The 21653-nt window shown below is 38.7% G+C and overlaps 1 protein-coding gene across 1 annotated transcript in view; it reads left to right on the forward strand.

Annotated features, from left to right (window-relative positions):
• LOC122792941 (transient receptor potential cation channel subfamily M member 2-like) overlaps nucleotides 1-21653 on the forward strand; it is a 1068883-nt gene that overhangs the window by 157407 nt on the left and 889823 nt on the right. The window contains exons 6-7 of the mRNA XM_044060527.1: nucleotides 9000-9180; nucleotides 12690-12751. Of these exons, the coding sequence (XP_043916462.1) occupies nucleotides 9000-9180; nucleotides 12690-12751 (243 nt within the window). The remainder of the gene's footprint in view (nucleotides 1-8999; nucleotides 9181-12689; nucleotides 12752-21653) is intronic.

The following is a 21653-nucleotide window of genomic DNA, read 5'->3' on the forward strand; positions in this document are numbered from 1 at the left end:
TCTACGTAGGATGGGGGGCACACCTGACACTTGTACAGATTTGTTAGGACTGTACTGGTATGTCGGGTACTCCATTTCAGTCTGTAGTCTTACCACTCATGCTCTCTAGAGGCATACCAGTGTACTACAGATCTTAGCTTTTAATTACCTACATATTAGTTACTGACTTCCTACCCTTCAGAACTGAGATCCCACTGCCTGACCTGCTGTAGTATCTCTGTGTATGTTGGGGGGGAGGTTACCCATAGGCCTCATTCAGAGGCCATAGCACAGCCTTTGTTTGTGTTTGTCTACACCTGTCCTGCTGGCTGTGACTGTTGTTGGGTATGTGACCCCCCCATGATTGGCATGTGTGAGTCACTTACCCTGTGGGTGTCCCAGTACTGAGGGTGGTGCTGCAGGGCTGCCTATGTCAGATGCACATAGTACACTCCCTACACATGGTTAGGCTCAGGTAGTGTAATGTTTGGCATCCCTTTTACTGTATGAGAGAGTTGGAGGGAGCTTTTATTCCCTGGGTCCCTCCCGTGTCAGTGTATGTGCTACACATTGCCTCTTTGCCAAGGCCAGGACATACTGGGCATGCCTCCTTCTGCCTACTGGGGCAGGCTCAGGTTGTTCCTCCTCCGAGTCACTCTGTGCCTGTGCAGGCCTTGGTAATGTTGGGGGGCTGTGTGGCCATGCCCCGTGTTGTTCCTGCTGCAGCTGTTTTTGCAGGATCATATTGTGTAGCATGGCACATACAAGGACAATCTGGGTACATGTAGCTGGTGAGTACTGCAAGGCTCCACCGGATGTGTCCAGGCACTGGAACTGTGACTTGAACATCCCAAACACATGCTCTGTTATGATTCTTGTTTGTGCATGTGCCTCATTATGGAGTTCTTGTTCAGATGTATGTACATTTCTGATGGGTGTCATCAGCCATGGCACCAGTGTGTATCCAGCATCCCCCACAAGGTTGGGATGTCCCCACTGGCAAATCTCTGGTACAGCTGCATCAGATGCCAGATGTGGGAATTGTGATAGTTTCCAGGGCAGCCAGCACACACATTCATTATTATGCCCTGGGCATCGCACACAACCTGACAGTTGATAGAGGGGAAGCTCTTGCGGTTGATGTAGAACCTACCCCACCTGGTGGTGCTTTGATGCATATGTGCATGCAGTCTATTGCACCCACTACCTGAGGGTATTCTGCTATTTGGTGGAAGAGACACATATTGCTGGCCAACGCCTCACGGGTGTTGGGGAAATATAAGTGCTCACCGAAATGTGCTGACATGGCATCCAGGAACTGGTGGAGTACCCTGGATGCTGATGCCTGTGAAATCCCCATCATATCTCCAGTTAGCCTTTGGAAGGTACCTGTAGCTAGTATTCTTCGAGTCACTCTGTGCCTGTGCAGGCCTTGGTAATGTTGGGGAGGCTGTGTGGCCATGCCCCGTGTTGTTCCTGCTGCAGCTGTTTTTGCAGGATCATATTGTGTAGCATGGCACATACAAGGACAATCTGGGTACATGTAGCTAGTGAGTACTGCAAAGCTCCACCGGATGTGTCCAGGCACTGGAACTGTGACTTGAACATCCCAAACACATGTTCTGTTATGATTCTTGTTTGTGCATGTGCCTCATTATGGAGTTCTTGTTCAGGTGTATGTACATTTCTGATGGGTGTCATCAGCCATGGCGCCAGTGTGTATCCAGCATCCCCCACAAGGTTGGGATGTCCCCACTGGCAAATCTCTGGTACAGCTGCATCAGATGCCAGATGTGGGAATTGTAATAGTTAACAGGGTAGCCAGCACACACATTCATCATTATGCCCTGGGCATCGCACACAACCTGGCAGTTGATGGAGGGGAAGCTCTTGCGGTTGATGTAGAACCTACCCCACCTGGTGGTGCTTTGATGCATATGTGCATGCAGTCTATTGCACCCACTACCTGAGGGTATTCTGCTATTTGGTGGAAGAGACACATATTGCTGGCCAATGCCTTACGGGTGTTGGGGAAATATACGTGCTCACCGACATGTGCTGACCTGGCATCCAGGAACTGGGGGAGTACCCTGGATGCTGATGCCTGTGAAATCCCCATCATATCTCCAGTTAGCCTTTGGAAGGTACCTGTAGCTAGTATTCTTAGGCCTACACATACCTTGGTATCCACTGGGATGGGTTCCCCTCTGTTAGTTCTGTGTGTCAGGTGTGGCTGGCACAGCTCAACAATTTGCTGTAGGACGTCCATGTCCAGCCTATAGCACTCCAGTATCTCCAGCTCATGTAGTCCCTGGTAGGTTACCCTGGGTCTGTACACTCTTCACCGTCTCCTCACTGTGGGTTGGTCAGCAGCATTCACATCCTCACCACCATCAGCCTCTTCCACAAGTTGTATGATAACTATTACAGCCCCTATCATTTTGCTGTTGTGAGTGTTAAAAGTTCCCCGCTTGTGTACACCAGTGGTGTAGAGTGTGGGAAGCCCACAGGGGAAGGTGTTTGCTTAGTTTATAGTAGAGTTCTGGGCTGGGATGGTCTGCTGCTTGTGTAATTGGCTGATTCTGATACATTTCACCTGACAGCTAAGATAGTTCTCCTTGATTACCTTCCTACTGCTGTTTTCCCTTCCCATTGCCTTCCTGTTTATGCCCATATGCGTGCCGCGCAGAGTGCTCAAATGTGCACACTGCTGCTATTTCCACATTTCACCTCTTTTTTTTTCCTGTAAATCCTGGTGCGTGGTGCGCACACCTGCTTAGGCTTTGTAAAGAGTGCCATTGCGGGTTTAGACACACCTCCTAGCTAAGCTCTGCTAAACTAGGAGCGAACCCAAGCCACAGGGCTCCAATCCACTTACAGTGTCCCCCATGATGTCACCTAACTCCTAGGCTTGCACCAGGCTATTCCTACTCTTACACTGTTGGAACCTGACTCACATGCTGGGGAAAACTGGGATTCCCTATCCTTCCCCTCATTTGCATAGGATTGCCTGCTAATTCATAGTTACATGTCTCACACTGAGCCTCCCCCCTTAGCAATCACTACTCACTGGCCAGTTTGTCTTCTGCCTGCCATTGACTTGCATGGCAGAATACCAATTTTAGTTAGAATGCTTATTTTAGTTTTATTTTATTATTTCCCCCCGAACCCCTTTGCGTACCACTGCCCTACGCTTAAACAGCCGAGATCGGCAATAAAAAAAAAAGTTTTTTTTTTTTATTTGTTTGCAATGCCAATGGACTTATACTTGGCCATTGGCATGCTTCCTCAATGATATTCAACCTTTATTTGGAACTGTCACAGCTCCATTTTGGATTTTGCAGAAATGTACTCGGTTACTAACCGAGTACATTTCTGCTGATTGCATTAGTCCTGCACGGAGGGTCGCAAGCTTCCTGGATCACAAAATCACTTCATTTGCATGAATTTCTCCTGCACATGGGGTGATTTTCATAAAGGGGCTTTGTCCATGCAGGATTAGTGCAGGAGCTCTCATGCACACCCCTGCTGGCTGTTCCTGGATCACACAGCAGACATATTGCCTGTTAGAGCTCCTGCACTGATCCTGCACACCATGCAGAGCATAGTGAAACTAGGGGAATATCTTTTAAAACAATACCAAATGGAGATCTGACTCATTTGTTGACTACTTTGATAAAATTATTTTTTTGCCAGATGCCCTAGATGCCCAAATATTTCTTTACTGACAAAGGAAAATCATTCCTCTGAACTTTCACACTTATAAGGTAAATCCATGCAGTTTGCCTGACCACTGGAGGATTAATCACCAGGACAGAGAACTTGTCTTTGAATGTTTTCTTCCTCTGGGGACATCAATTCAGAAAGTATTAATGAAAAGAGTTATGGATACTGCACCTACCTCATTTGTCACAGAAACAAATAGGTTAGCAAAAACAGTTTAGGAAAAAAACTATAGTTATCAGCAAACAAAATAACATCACAGTTTTGATAGTCAGTGAGTATGCATTCTTTGTGATGTCCATGTGAGGAATCCATACCAGCATAAAAATATTCAATTAAAAAATGAAACAAATTCTTTTTAGTGTCACAGTTTATTGGCAGATTGAAATAAACAGGGTTTTTTTAGGTAGGTACTAGGCTATCAGCCCTGGGGCCTATATAAGCCTATCCAAAAAAAGTTCCCTGTCTTTCACCACCCAAGAAAGTTATTTTCCTGCACCCCTGTCTAGCAGAGCCACAGAAGTGATCCCCAGGGTGAATTTCCTATTTCCCATCCAATTATAAAATGCTGTGTTACCACCATGCATTTTATTGCCAAGTCTTGAACCCAGGACCCTATGCACTACAGTCAGAGCAACATATCACTTTGCCAAATCAGCAGTTTTTTGCCAATGTTCAAATTTTAAAAGCTAGATACTTGGTATAGGTACCATAGTCACTGCTATTTTGGCTTTTAAATTTAATGAAATATGGGATTATAAACCTGAAATTATATATATATATATATATATATATATATATATATATATATATACATATGTGTGTGTGTGTGTGTGTGTGTATAAAGGAGGCCTGGGGGTTCAAGGTGAGAGGGCCCCCAAGAAGATGTGGGAGAAGGTGCTGGCAAGGAGAAGAGGGGTAGAATGAGAAGAACAACTATTTTCTTATGATGACCAGTTGTGTAAGTAAAGAACAGACAAAACTCTGCACCCACGTTTTGACCCCAGCAGGGTACTCTAGGTTAGATACTCCACATGAGGATGCCTTCAGGAACTGGAAGAGGAAGGCATCCACCAAACAAGGTATTGGGAACAAGTGAAATCACAGCAATCCTGTATAGGTTAGGGTGATAAATCATAAATTTCACCTGAGATTGGTGCTGCGGTAGCGTTGTCGCCTCACAGTTAGACATTGCCCGTTCGATTCTCAGTTAGAGCGACTTCTGTGTGGCAACATGCGTGAACGGGCGTTCCTTCATTGAAGGTTGTGCGTTAGGCCCGGCAAGCCAGCACGTAAAACTCTACTGCCAATCATTAGCGGACTGGAGTTCCACTGTGGCGACCCCTAACTGGGAAAAGCCGAAAGACACAAGCATTAAGAGAAAGACTAGAGTTTAAAGGAATGCTGGGGGCTGCCAAAAGAGTGTTAATATGCCCCAAACCATAGAAAGATATGCCACTGTTAGGTATAATACTCACTAACAGTTATTCTCACAAGATAGAAATAAAGGGACTGATAAGTTACATACATAAAGCCCTTGGACAAAATGATATGATGAAGAGCCTTAACTAGAAATGGTCTGGGCTGCTGAGGTAGTCTCTTACAATATCTGACCCCCAGTGGTGGTAGGTTTGCCACCTAGTAAGATGTACAAATACGAGCAGGATTTAGAATTTTCACTTGTAGATGCCTCCATAAGCATTTTTACACATAGTGGTAAGATTAAACATATGTTTCTCCTGATGCGTATGAATATTTGGGGGCATGAGGGAGCTGAATGAGGCACTTAGGAACAGATATTTTTTGAGTCTGCCAAGTTCATATGTTTTCTAGCACAGGAGCAGATAAGCTCAGTTTCCAGGAGAGAAATAATACTGTTGGATAAATATTTATTGTTGGGGGTTGGTGATGAGATCAATTGCAGTCCAAAGTAGACAGAATTAGTATTTATGATCATGGCAGTACCTAAGAAAGCAATAACAAAAAAAAAATGGAAGTTAACTTCAATACTCAACATGCAGTTAGTGACAGACATTATTAGGGAGTTAGTCAAAGGAGAAAGAGATAGACTAAATTTTAAACAGATGTTAGCATTTTTGGAAAAATGGAATCTCTGGTTATAATGGGAAGTCCCTGCATAAAGCTGAATAATGCTAGAAACTCTGGCCGAGTGTATTATTTAAAGGGGAAATGGTGAGGTAAGAGTTTTAGTGCAGTGCTCACTAGATGCTTATTTTGTGTTGGTTTATGTTGTTATTGAATTACCTGTATTATGATTTACTGTTGTGTTAATAAAGCTTTTGAAAAAAACTCAATTTAAGCAAACCGTAAGGAGAAACTGACACTTGACTGGCTTTCATGCTGCATTATATTTATTTTATTTTGTTAAATTTTATTTTAATTTCTTAATTAGAGCACTGATCCCTGTGGAGCATTTTCAAGTTCTGCCTGGGCTGCAGTCCAAAAAGATAGTGCTTTATACATTAATATCTCTACCAAAATAAATATAAACATTAAGCAAGTAATAATGCTCAGCAGGGAGTGTGTTATTGTGTTCTGACTCCTGATGCCGCAGCTGGAAGGGAGTTATTTACACAATAACACACACACCCTGGAGGGCTGCCTGTAAAATTGTTGTGTTTTACTTAACTTATTTATATATATATTTTATTACTATAGTATTTTTTTTACATATTATTGATGTAAAATAGTTCCTCCACCTAATGTTTCAAAGTTGCTGAAGTATATGTAAATAGTGCTGGAGGAAGCATTTTACATCCAAAATACATAATTTTTAAAAAATGTCTAGATATTTGCTTTACATTTCCTTCAGAAAATTCATGTTAATGCAAATCGTGCTATTTAACTTAATATGTGATTTTTATAAGTACAACATTTAAAAGCTGTTCCTATTTTTAAACCTTTTTCCCCATTTATTTCAGGATTTATCCAGCTTTCTTGATTTAAAAGAGTGAGAGGTACACAAAACTCTTATCTGCTGCTGCGACTGGTCCATAAGTCCTACTGTCTCTCCCTCTCTCTCTTACACACACACACACACACACACACACACACACACACACACACACACACACACACACACACACACACACACACACTTGCCTTTGTGATTTTTTTTTTTTAACAGGAATATGTTCCTGTTTTGAGACTTTGTTCCCCTTTATTTTAGGCTTTAGCCAGATGGCTTGATCTAAGAGGCGAGAAGTATGTAAATCTCCTCAGTGCTGCTGCTGCCAGTGCTTGATTACACTCACTCACTCACTCACTCACTCACTCACTCACTCACTCACTCACTCACTCACTCACTCACACCTTGCTTTCATGCACACATGGACACACACATACAGAAACATAAACATACATATAGATACAGAAACATACACATACAAACATCCCCTTTTTTCTGTTATATTTAGTTTTTACACTCGCTAAACAGCAAAAGCGTTGCTTAGCAAGTGTAAAATAAAGGCTCAATCAATCTTGCTTTCACTCACATGCACGCATACACACATACACAGAGACAAACACACACACGTTTGTGTTTTCTTTTTCTCTTTTTCTTTTTAAAATATATTTTACACTTGCTAAACAGCATAAGTGCTGCTTAGCAAAAGTAAAATAACACCATCTGTTAGTTTTTTTCAGGCTGAGCTTGATATGCTGCTGTGAATCATCCCACTCATTTTTAGTGTACATTACTTGTATGTTACAATCCTGGTGGAGAACGTTCGTTCCTCCAGTCAGGGTGCAATCTATGGATCACTCATTCTTTAGTAAGGCTGTATACAAACGACTTACTATTCAGATCATTAAGCAGGGTAGGCGGGGTAACTAGGGTTGCCACCTTTTCAAATGCCCAAAGTGGGACATTTTTGTAAAAATATGAGATTTTGCAGGACATAACATACCCATGACCAGTGCAAAGGACAAGACTTTCAATTTCTTTGCCAAAATAAAAGCTTATTCTTGTAACGTTTGAGTTGCTTATGCTGTTTCATATAACATTTAGGTTTTTCAGGTGCAAAATAACTGTTTTATGCAACTATTAAAGAAATCTTATGAAATATTTTTTGTCTTTAAATCCCAGGACATTTTTAATTTTTTAGATATTTTCACAGGACACAACCACCCAAAGAGGGACAGGTAGCAACCCTAGGGGTAACTTATTTGTAAAGGATTACAACTGAAAGCTGGTCAAAATTATTTGCAGTTGTTTATATGTATCTAAGAAGAAGAAAAGAGAAAAAAAGAACAGAGCAGAAAGACAAGTGACAAAGAAGGAAGGGAAGCAAACAAATTTGATAAAAAAACAAACTAAATATATATAATTTAAAGGTGTAGAGTTTTATCCTTTGTACTTCAGATTTTTTAATAGGTAACCACTGTGGGACATTTTTGTAAAAATATGAGATTTTGCAGGACATAACATACCCATGACCAGTGCAAAGGACAAGACTTTCAATTTCTTTGCCAAAATAAATGCTTAATCTTGTAACGTTTGAGTTGCTTATGCTGTTTCATATAACATTTAGGTGTTTCAGGTGCAAAATAACTGTTTTATGCAACTATTAAAGAAATCTTATGAAATATTTTTTGTCTTTAAATCCCAAGACATTTTTAATTTTTTAGATATTTTCACAGGACACAACCACCCAAAGAGGGACAGGTAGCAACCCTAGGGGTAACTTATTTGTAAAGGATTACAACTGAAAGCTGGTCAAAATTATTTGCAATACTTGCAGTTGTTTATTATATCTAAGAAGAAGAAAAGAGAAAAAAAGAACAGAGCAGAAAGACAAGTGACAAAGAAGGAAGGGAAGCAAAGAAATTTGATAAAAAAACAAACTAAATATATATAATTTAGAGGTGTAGAGTTTTATCCTTTGTAATTCAGATTTTTTAATAGGTAACCACTTTGTCAGAATTTTAGAGATTCTCCCAAATCAAAACAAGTGAGGGTAAGTGGCAGGACATGGTTATTGTATTACAGTGTTAAATCGACTTATGCCAGCTGATCAGAAAAACTTGCAAGCTACATCTCTGAATAGGAGTTTTAGTTAGATTATTATTATAATCTCTGGTCATACCATAAGACTTGATAATAAACTGTTTAATAATCTGTTTATTTAGAAACATGTTTTGCAGAAAACCATCACAAAGTCCATTATGCAAAGGATATGTAATTTCCAAATGACTACTTTATTTGCCGTGAGCAAAATCTAGAATTACGTAAATCCTTAATTCTGATGTCTGTACTATTGATCTCTTTTTCTTAGGGAATGTTCCCAGCTGAATACAAGTTAGATGAAGAAAATCAAGGTCGACTGTCATGTCTCAATAATAACCATTCACATTTTATCCTGGTGGATGACGGAACGCATGGAAGATATGGTGTAGAGATCCCACTTCGCACAAGGCTGGAAAAGCTCATCTCACACCAGGTCATGGAGGATGGAGGTAAGCAATCTAGGAAAGTCTTGGATATTTTGGTCATAGGTTTATAGCATTATAGGTAATGTACTAGGCTAACTGCCCTTGTAAGCCATTTTAAGCCAAGGCAATTTCCCTTTCAAAAGTGATAATCAAACTCTGTACCTTGTGCCTGTGAGGTAAATATCTTAACCATTACACCAACTCTCAATCATTGTTTGACTAGATAAGTAGGCCAGCAGACAGACAACAGTTGGCCTAATGACTGAATTCTTGTAATGGACTTTCTTCCTTCATATCCTGCCTGCACCCCATCTTACCTCTCTTACTTCTGTATGGCGCTGTCATCTTACCAAAACTGACTTCCCTGAGTCGTGCATATTTTTCCCATAGCATATTATATTGGAAAAGCGGGAATTATAGTGGCAAATATACTTGAATGCCACAGTCCCCCTGGGATTAAATGAAATTATCTCAATACAAAGTTTGTTGAAATTTAAGGCATATGAAACATACTTCAAATTCACTCATCAACTTAAGTTAGCGTATGAACTTCCAGCTGTATAATAGTATAGATTGAGTTATATGTCAGTCTTAAATTTATTTAGGCATTATTGTGGATTTTAAATATGTAGTATTTTATTCACCGATATGTTTAATTATTTCAGAGAAAGTCTGTTACATTGTTCCTTGGCACGTTAAATGATAACATTGTACCAAGAAGGACTGGTACTATCACGTGATTTAGAACACACACATACACACACACACACACACATATATATATATATATATATATATATATATATATATATATATATAGTTTAATGTTGTCTGATGGAAGTCTATATTATTAATGGACAAAAGTGCTTGCTTGTCATTTTAAAGTGTTTTATACGTGTATCTGTGTGTGTTTTAGTTTTAATACACTTGCATTCTGAATGCTACACTGAATGATAAGTCCCAGTAGCTAACAAGCCATTTCAGCAGTGGCTTTTATTGAGAGTACATGACAGTGTGTACTCAAACTGGGAGGGCACTATGGCCCCAGCAGTAATGCAGGTTATCTGCCCCTCTTACATCCATGCCAAAAAAAATGCATCCTCCTTGCCATGAGATCTCCTCAGCCATATCTCACCCTCACTGCAAAATGCACATGTTGGTAGACAAAAATAGGCGTGGCTGATAGGTGGCTTGTTGGTTGGAAGGCCACAGCACTAAGTAGTACTCAGTCTTGTATTAAATAATTTATTGTTACTTATTAAGCTCATCCATTGTAAGATTTAGCTCTATAAGTCAGACATTAAGCAGTAAAATCCAACAAATGTAAGCAGCTTATAAATGCATGATGCATAAGCAGAAGAGCAACTACAGTAAATATAATATGCTTCACACTTAACAAACTATTTGTTTTATGTACTCTGCCACAGTATTTCTACAAATTATGAGGTAATTAGCAGCAAGTAATATTATTCAGAATCCCCAAATGATTATTGTGATTAGGGTGTATGTTCCATAAATCTCAACTGTAGACCTTCTGATGACTGACTTGTTAAAAAATACATAGACATAGCAAAGACCTTGACTAGTGTAGTAACTGAGATTATATCTCATTACAACTGCAAGCATAGTCACAAATGCAGATCTGCATGCTCAAACTAATTAACTCACACAGCAATCAAAACTCAGCCATGAAAACAGAAATAATCTACTCTACACAGACACACCAGACACACAAATCTAAAACGGGAAAAAGCCCAGCAAAACGCATAGAACCATCTCTACAATTACACTTACTTTGACATTCTTGTAGTCTTCATTTTATTTTGTAAAGCAGAAGAAGAAGAAATATGCGGATTCTTTTCCTGCAATACCATCAGTGGCATAAAACAAACTCCACAGAAATACTATATCATATTTAGTTGACTTCTTGACATCTGCTTTAGTGAGATCCCATGTCATAGAACGTTAATACACAACTTTAATTTTTTATGACCTCAGAGTAAGTGGGTAGAAGAGGCTTTTTGTCAGTGAGGAGTTCATTGTCTTGATCCAACAGAGCTTTTGTTGCAGGTATTTTTTTAATCTGTACTTTCTCTGGGATTCATAGTAATCAACTGAACAGACTATAATCTAAACAAGCATTGCAGAACTAATTCAATCCTGAAATGTTGATATTCATACAGCTCAGCCTCTTAGTTCAAGAAATCTGGACAAAGCCTGACAAAATTTATTTATTTATTTTATTTTACATTTGTTGACCGGGATAGTCCAACTGGATGTATTTCCATTTTCAGCGGAGGTCCAGGGGAAAAAGCTCCAAAATGGGGGGACAAAGGCCCAAAAATAGGGAAACATTTTAAGTATTACTCTTAGAAACTTAGAACGTTACTAGACTAACAGGGTTTGTTTTAACATACATTTTCTGAAGGATTTGAAGTCTGAAACACAAATGTATGTCATTATTTAGTGACTTCAAGCCTCAGATCATCCCAGTGATTTGCCAGAAATCCACAAATTTTATGAGGAACAGACCAAAAATACGAGCCAAAAATCTGGACACTGTAAAAATTTGGACAGTTGAGTGGTGTGTTGACATCTACAATTAATAGTGTTAAAAATATTTTTCCAGGGGAATAACTCCCTGGTAACACCCCACCCCCATGCAGAAGGCTGCACACTAATCTGTAACCGCTGTAAATGTATTAACTTCAAGATTGCTTGACTCTATGATGGGTGCAGAAAACCTCCTTACCCCCAAGGCTCTATAGTTTCAACAAAGAGAAAACACAGTATGTGAGTAAATGTGATTTTGTTTAAAAATGCTCTCTGAATCCTTTACAAACAAAGTCACGTCAGTGTAGTCCATGTATTCCCTTTCACTGAAATTTGACTTCAGTGAAGCACACCAAGTAGCTGAATACTTGCATACACAGTGCATCAGCGACTTCTCTTTGAATAATGTCAGAGCAAAATACTGATTACAAGAAGACGCTCTATGACGCAATGCGCTTATTTAAAGAGTTAAGTACTGTTTAAACAAGTATGAAAGTCGGGTTTATAGTGGCACTAACCAGTGCAAGGCCCATTAGTCAAGCTGGTTTGCCTACTCCTGTTTCCATTTGCCTGCTTGAGTTTTGTCCTTAGGGTTAAATGCTCTGTTTATGTATAAAGTAGCAAATTCATTGGGCTTGTTGGTTGTTATGCTCCTAGATGAACAGAGAGCATCTTTATAAATCTTCTAAGTTCTGAAACTGTATGCAACCTCCAGAGATGAGAAAGGAATTAAAGTGTGGATTCTTTAATTCAGAAGATCAGTGCTTATTATGGTTAATAATAGTTTCTCATTTCCCTTTTTTGTGCTGCTTATCACTTGTAATGTAATTCCTTATTATTATTTTTATCTGAGATGTATAAACAGTTAAAGTGCATGGATATAAGTCTTACAAGGCAGGTTGATAGGCAATTTGTGCAAAGACAAACTACAGTTCTGAAGAAACTTGTGTCCTCATATATTTTCCTCTTTGATTTCAAAGGTGTTGGCATTAATATTCCCATTGTATGCCTTGTGCTGGAAGGAGGTCCTGGAACGTTAGATGTAAGTACATATATTTTAAAGTACTTAAATGTTTGCTTTGCTTTTCCTTTTTTTTCAAATTGAGGATCCTTATGCAGAATTATCTGTCACTTGCATGCATAACAGTTAATTGTAGTTATTAATTATAAACTGCTTCTAAGTGAAAGCAATCCATGTTTTATATATATATATATATATATATATATATATATATATATATATATATATATACACATGTGTATGCATATGTAGTATATGTACGTGTGTGTGTGTGTATGTGTGTGTGTGTGTGTGTGTGTGTGTGTGTGTGTGTGTGTGTGTGTGTGTGTGTGTGTGTGTGTGTGTGTGTATGTGTGTGTGTGGTCACATTTCATTTAATCTAAAGCACATTTGATTAAAAAATAATAAAAAGTGGCACATTTGATTGAAAACACATTTGATCTAAATGACAAATGACTGAATCACATTTGATTGAAACTATGTTAGCCTGTCGAAAATGTCTGTTGGTGTGGTTTTGGAGCATAGGAGTAACAATGCAAATTAGTGTTAATCAGTATTCATTCCTTGTTAATGCACACTATTATGTTTTACCTCCATGATGTTTGCGTATGTGTGCCATCAGTGAGACAGTGTGGGAGGAATGTTATCTTTTCCCCATGGATGCACAACTGTAGAATTAGCATTTAGGGGGTGTGGGGAATGCAGGAGGCTTGGTCTCTACAAAAAAAGCTTTTGGATATATGCTTAGTGTATGTGACATTTTCCATGAATTTTGTTTGATGTTTTATAGTTTCAGTGTAATGTGTTTTAGAAAAAATATACCACTGTTTTTTTTTTTCTTTTTTGGATGAAATGTGCTTTAGGTCGCATGAACCATAATCATGTGTGCATGTGTACGTGTGTGTGTATGTGTGTGTGTGTGTGTGTGTGTGTGTGTCTGTGTGTGTGTGTGTGTGTGTGTGTGTGTGTGTGTGTGTGTGTGTGTGTGTGTCTGTGTGTGTGTGTGTGTGTGTGTGTGTGTGTGTGTGTGTGTGTGTGTGTGTGTGTATATGTATATATATATATATATATATATATATATATATATATATATATATATGGATCCCTATCAGATGATAGAAACCTCATATGACTGAAACTCATTTGACTGAGACCATAAGACTGAAATTGTAAAATACTGAAAAATCACTTGACTGAAACTCATAATACTGAAATCTTACAATGCTAAATTTGGACGATGTAAAACATTGGGGAGTGTGGGGGGCATAGTGCCCACCTATCCTGGTTATATATTGGCCACTTTACAATTCTGTATGTTGAAATTTAGCATTGTAAGATTTCAGTATTATGGGTTTCAGTCAAGTGATTTTTCAGTATTTTGCAATTTCAGTCTTATGGTCTCAGTCAAATGAGTTTCAGTCATATGAGGTTTCTATCATCTGATAGGGATCCATATATACATATATATATATATATATATATATATATATATATATATATATATATATATATTTGGCAAACTAAGTGGCATCTCTATAAAGCAGCTTTTCTTTTTTATCTTTTTAAAGTTACATATCTAGTATAGTCTATTTGAAAAGAAATATGTCAAAATATTTTAAAAGTAATTGCAGTGCAGACTATTACTCAGTATATATTTGAGGAAGGCAGTGATTCTGAATGAATCATTAATAAGGTGTTGTTACACTCAATACTGGACAAAGAAAATGACAAAAGGAAGCCTTAGGATAGCAGGAAAAGCAAAAATACTGTCATAGGGTAAATGAAGGGAACTAAATATGACAGACTTTAGCAAGAGTGCTCTAACAGTTATGTAAGAGCAAGAACATTTTAATGTCTTGTGCAAAACCAGCCTCAGGCAGATAGGAAACAGAAACCTTGGACATGCTATTCTCAGAGAGGGATGAAAAGACATGGATAACCATTTGGTAGCACATGATCTCCAAACACCATCTGTTAACCAGCAGCCCTAGATGAAAAAAGTGAGTATTGTGGATGTCAGGACAGAAGCATTTGATGACATTAGCAAATGCCTGAAAAACTCTCTGCAGTTCTACGAGGTACTTACATTAAGAGTAGATCTATTTTCTGTCTAGCAGAGGTGATCTCTGCCTAACATACAAAGCTATATCAAACCCAGAGCTGTTGGACATGCTCCACTTAAAGAAATCCCAATCCCTCCAAGCTACACGCTCTTGGGACCTACACCTTGTCACCACAGTAAACAGAACATGCCAGAGGGATAGATTCTTGTCCTAGAGACTTCCCATACTCTGGAATAAACTACCTATCTATATCAAACAAAGCACCTCATTAGCACTCTTCAAGAAAAATCTTGATGACTGGATGGAAAATAGGAAATTCACTCCAGGGATCACTTCTGTGGCTCTGCTGGACAGGGGCACAGGAAAATAATTTTCTTGGGTGGCAAAAGTCAGGGTACCTTTTTGGCTGGGCTTGTATAGGCCCTAGGGCCGATAGCCTAGTACCTACCTATGAACAATAAACAAATAATAGGGTAGATGATTTTTACATTCTTATCTTAACACCACCACCATCATCATCATCATCATCATCATCACCATCAATCCCATGTTTCCTGTTTTCTACATGTGGTTATGGAGTCTCATCAACTGTGGCCATCTCTCTTTACTCAATGACACTTTCATATCTTCTTTGACAGTCATGTCTGATTGTCGTATGTCTTCTCTCACACAGTCCATCCATCACTTTGCAAGATGCCCTTGTTTCTTCTTACTTTCTTCTTGTCTGTCACACATCTTCTTCACCAGATTGTCTTCTGCTGTCCTACACATGTCCCCGAAACCTCTATAATTGCTTATCTTTAACCTTCTCTGTAATTGGAGCTATTTGGGCTTCTGCTCTGCTATCCTCATTTCTTCATCTGTACCTTCCAAGCTTTTGAGTTGGCATGAGTCCTTTATAACTACTGACTTATAACTCCTGATAAAGGGTTCATGCCAGCTTGGAAGCTCATGTAATTGCAAAACCTTTATTGGTCCAATAAAAGGTATTACATTACATCTTTGTTCCATTGTCTTTATGTTTCCTCTATGTTTTGGAACCGGTGGGAGATCCACCTTATCCTTTTGTAAATGTATGTATGGCTCAAAGCACATCACAGCCCATAAATGAGGTAACTACTAAGAGAGAAACACCCTTTCAAAACAAAAAAAAAAAGAGACACCTTAAAGAAGCAGAGAATACATTTCATGTGGAGACTTTACATCCTTTCCAGTGCAAAGTTCATGCCTCAGGAGGGCAAAAGTATTATTGAGATACAATTTCACTTTCAAAAACATTTTAATGTTTGGTCAGGAAGATTAGAAAGGCTCACACAGAATAGAAACTGCTAAAAAGTGGAACAATGGACTTCGATAACATGAGAACACAGTCCTAAAATAAGCAAATCAGAGCTGCGCCTTAAGGGGAAGCAAAACATTGTCTTATACCAATAGCAAGAAATTTCATTTTGACAAGAAATTCTCTACTAGTAGATTTCTTTGCCACCTATAGAAATGTAAACACCCAAGAGAAAAAAATACTCTGTCAGGCTGTTCCTGCAAGTTATGAGAGGAAGACAGTGCAGAAATAGGTGTAGGAATCATCTTTTTGCATGTACTACAAGATCACCTCAAAGTTGTGGGTGTAGAAACCTTCTAGACTCACCAAAGAAAAGAACATCAGGGTTTTTTTGGTCAATGAGGGTCAGTGAGAATCAAGCAAATCTTTTTTTTTCTTCTTACCTTTAATAAAACTTTTTGAACTAGAGAAAGAGAAAGAAATGAATTATACAGAATTGTCTCCTAGCACATTGACAAAGCATTTGGGGAGACTGTTTCAAAACTTAAGAATTTGAGCATTTATGTGAGACACGCAGACATCTTCTCTGGCATTACCACACTGATGTCAGTGGGCAGAAACCTCCTGATGGAGATGCCAATCATTATCCAATTATACTAATTTGTTTAGAAGACTTGTCTCTCATTTGGTAAATAATCACATACTACCTACATATTGAAGCACATCACCATATCCAACAACTGTGTGGCCAACAGTTAAGACCCACAGCCTTGTGTTCCTTGTTTCCTTGTTTACCACATCACTGTGCTGCTGCTGGCCACTGCTTGAAGAATGCCTAGATAAAGGGAATTTAAGAAAACTTTGATGGCTAAAGTTAGGAATGGCTAACATCTCCTTCAGATCAATGTACAATTCTGTCTGAGATGGGTCCAAGTTCTCCAAACTGTTCTGGACTCTAGGTTGCTCTTCAGCCTGACCTCTGTGCTTTCACTGAATATACTTAAAATGGTGCATAAAATGAAAAAGGCCTACCCGCAGTCATCTGGGCAGACATTATTCACCAGCTAAGCTCCTTGACTAAAGCAAGAAAAATCATCAAAGATGCCTGGCCCAAGTGGTCCATTGATTGGTCCTAGAGACTTCATACATAATGCTGAATCTTCCTCATGTGATATTTAATACTTTGTACCATCAAGATGTGACAGACAGTGCTGACATGTTGGGCTATATTTTATCACACTGAAATCAGGATGCAAAAAAAATTGCATTTTATCTTGTGCCAAAAAAGACTTTCTCCTTCACTACATCCAGCAGGGTCCCTATAAAAGAGCTTCTGTTTTCTGGGTGAGAGATCTGAGCTTCATTCTATTCAGAATTAAGCACCTAAAAAGTTTAGAAATGGAATTACCGTTCCCAGATAATTCAAAAACTGATGGCTGGAATATGCCAGGATAAAGCAGTTGTTTAGACATACATAACTTTATTTTATTTCTTTATTTTATTCATTTTCTTATTAGCTGGGTAAACCTTTTATGTACACACCACATTTTAGAGATGATACAAGATCACTATGTGGTTACATGTCTTCTTCAGAGTAGCACAGCAGGTAAATGGAGACTAATGGAATCAAACCATGGACTTCACAGTGAAGTTCATTACAAGCCTATAGCCTTAATGTTCTGCCAAACTGCCAGAATGTAGACCCTGCTAAGTCCACTCCAGGTCCTGTTATATGGCTAACAGAAAGTAATGCAAACTGCAAATGTTACGTTTTCACCCAAAGCTCAAGATATACCTCATAGGGCTTGAAAGTTGGAATATTCCGACCTCTCTTAAATCCAGAGTAACTATCCAATCACCCAGTACCAGCAAGAGTAGAAGTCCTGACATTTTGCTATTTTGAACTTTCTGAAACTGAAGAATCTATTGAGTTGTAAAGCCTTACCCAGTGACCTCTCTTTTAGGGATGAGAGATACTCTCAGTACCTTCCCACTTTATAAGAACTTCCCTGTCTGTCACAAGCTTTCTCAACATCTTTTGTAAAAGAGGTTCTCCTTTGGAGTAAAAGGGATCTGTATGTGTTTTGGACAGGCTGTTTCACAGTCTTTAGAAAAACTAAATCTGTTTTTTAACCCATCTCCATGATGCTATCTCTTTTAAGATGTAAATATGTTCAAATGTCTTCTTTCCAGGTTTGCAGAAAATATGAAATTCTGTCTCACTCTGAGAGGCCCTTGGTACCTAGGAGGCAGAATTTGGGAAGCATAGAAGGCTGAAGTAGTCTACCTGAAAGGGAGCAGAAATTCTAAGAATCCATTAACAGATGTCTTTGAATGGCAAAGACAAGCCCTAAAATCTTCTAATCCTTTGATATTGCCTCCAAAAGCACATACCTTACAAATGACAAACCTTACAATAGTTACTTCTAAAAGAAAAACACCACTTAGCTAAGGTATGTGTTTGTTTTCTTATTTGTTAATTTATGTATTTTACTTTTATAAAACAGAAAGTTACTTTCATTTATAATCAGGACTCTGTCTTGGAAAAAAAATAGGTCAGCCAGTCCAGTTTATAATGCTTCTTATAATTCAGAATCTTAAGAAAAATGCAGAATGATAAGCACATTTATACAAATGATGAGAAAACTTGCACTGATATTTAAGCATTTCAAGCTTTGCTTTGTGGTGCAGAGGAGTGACTGACCCAGGTTACTGGTATTCGATTAGTGGCACTGGGAGGGGGAAGAGTGTAGGGGCATGATCCACCTGTCTCTCTCAGGGAGATTTGTGTACACTCAGTGTAGCACATGGTGATGTGATTTCCTTGGTGGCAACTGGGAAACTACTGTTATGTGCTTTGGTGGAGGGTCAGGGCTGCTTGGAGGGAACACTCCAGGCAGAAGTGAGGGGACAGTCTCTTCTGTCAGCCTGTTGTACTTTTCCTCCCTGACACTTCACCAGGTACATTCAGGGAGTACTGCTTTACAGCAAAAATCTCAAGCGGCCCCAATGGGCTTTCTAAATGATGGTCCCTCCCAGTCAACCCTTGCCATGTGGAACAAAGGGCCAATTGAACATGAGGGGGTCTCATAATTGATGAACAATGGGGGCAAAAAGTACAAAAAAGGTTCAGTAATTTTAGCATTCTGGTCACACATGAAACTGAACTAGTCCAAATCCACCACTGAACTCATTTGTATAATAATATAAATTTACAAGTCATGAACATAAATACATTCAGAGCCCTCAAAGCCACAAAGCTGGGAGAACATAGCTTCTTAGATAAGCTTCATGAATTTTAGAATCCATATTAACAGGGGTTACAAATAAGTAAAACCCCTTCAATTTCATTCTTAGCTATCTTTTATTCTTCTACTGACTCTGGGCATGGTTTGTGTATGTGCAGTCAGCCTGCATTAACTAAGTATTATAATAAATTTATCACTGATACATTTGTTATTCACTGACAATAGCAATTCATAGATTCATTTCTGCATTAGTGCAACAATATGAAGGCTACACTATTGCTATGTGCTGTCTTTTTCTTGGATCACATCAAATAAATGATATACCAAAGATCAAAGTATAGCTGACACTATAAATATTGTATGCATGAAAGCTGCCTTTGACTCATGCTTATTTTTGAAATATAACTTGCCTTCTGAAATGTCAGTACTTACTGTAGTTTCATCTGGAACTCTGAGTCAAGAAACAAAAATAAATAGGTAAAGAAATGCATGATTAATGCAGAAGAGGGGCACATGTTATTTGGCAGAGGCACTAGACTAAAGGATTGTGTTGCATCCCTCCCCGCCTTTTTGCACCGCCATCTTTTCCCCATCTATAGTATCTTTCCCTCTTTCAGCCATATAACTCATCTTACTGTTTTCTGATTACATGAGAGCAGTTACTACAGGCTACTCCTTCCTGGGGTTCTTCTTGTATAGATTTGTGGTGTATAGAGAAGAGAAGTAAAAGGAACAAGTACATAAAGCACAGTCTTTCATCTGATATGCAGTTTGACAAGCCAGAGAAGGACTTGTGAATGTCCAAAAGGAAGTAAAGGAAAGTGTTTTTAGTAAATAAAGCTGTTGCAGCTCTGGAAGGAGCAGATGTCAGGAAGGGGTTCTGAGAGATACAGGAGTCATTCATTTCATCAAAAAGGGTGCCATCTAATCCTCCCTTCCACAAATTGAGCATAGCAAAAGCAGTCTTGCTGAATGGACATTGCTTTCACTGAGTGCACCCCGTTTAAAATTTCTTGGAAACAAAGTTTTCCTCCATGAGGGAGGGGTGGGTACAGTGTATAATCTAATCTGCTGTCCCCAAGATGCTGTGACTCTGGCAATGATTACATTAAGTAGGAGGTTAAAAATGCACACCCCACCGCTTGCGTGGTGTATAAAAAGAACACCCTACAGAAAAAATGTAATTGCATAGTTTTCATTTTTTTAGTGAATTATCTCTTTCAGGTAGGTTATTCAGTAAAACAACAGTCACTACAGTATCTTTTGAAGAGCTGAAACACAGCAAATGGTCAGTGGACTCATAGAACAATGATATGAGCTATATGGAAGGAAGGAAAAAAAGACAAATATGGATGGTAGGGAGTTAAGGCAGGGTATCACTGATGACAGCACTGGTGCTACATGTTTCGGGCTAGGGCAGTTAGAGAGGTAAATAACTCCATAGTGCAAAGATCTTTGGAACACAGTTTAAACATGATCATTACAGTTGCTAGTTAAGCAAAGGAACAGTGTTATCTCAGGTTTTATTTGCATTGGCTCAAGATTTTATTTATTTACTAGAACACTTGCATATTAAAGTTGCAATGTCTACCTATATCAGTACTGTGATTATGTGAGATATTGTCAAGTATACCAGGAGAAGTAGAGCAGTATATTATATGTCATTTGTATGTCAAACTGATTTGTATAGGTGCTTGTGTTGAAAATGTATTTGTAAAGTCATTTGTGCTAAAAATGTACCAACAGTGGATCTTGCTGGACAGAAAAGAAATGCACCCATATGTCGGAATATATTGTAACTGTTGAAATGAATATATTGTAATGGAGGGTACTGGAAGAGGAGGTTAATCTCAGTCCAGCTGACTTTGAAAAATAGTCTGAAATTAAATTACCTGGTTTAGTCTTTAAAGATTGTATCTTACAATTCTGATTGCAGCCAGAAGACAAAATGTCTGTGAAATCCAGGACTAGGAATCCTACTGTATTGTCCTTAGGGATGAACTAATTACTACCCTGAAAGGGTGGAAGTTTTTGAAATGGTTTTATATCTTCCAGATGCTATGACACATCTTAGCAAAGCTCTATCTGTGTGTATTATGACACATGCTAGATTCTGGTTCAGTTTCTAGTAAAGGGGGTAGTGTGGGAATCAGAGTCAGATGACCAGATGTATGTGATGTCATTCTGTAATCCAGCACTGAAATGATGTTTCAATGCTAGATAAGATAGAAGTCTCAGAGCAGTCTGTTTGTGAAACCTGACAAAAAATGACCCCTCAGTCACTTCATCTTTCCTTGCTCTAAGTGAACTAGGGAACAGTAATTCTTTAATCA

The sequence above is a fragment of the Protopterus annectens genome, chromosome 2.part0, assembly GCF_019279795.1.
Source record: "Protopterus annectens isolate FY-2018-M chromosome 2.part0, PAN1.0, whole genome shotgun sequence".
In the NCBI taxonomy this organism is placed as follows: domain Eukaryota; kingdom Metazoa; phylum Chordata; order Ceratodontiformes; family Protopteridae; genus Protopterus; species Protopterus annectens.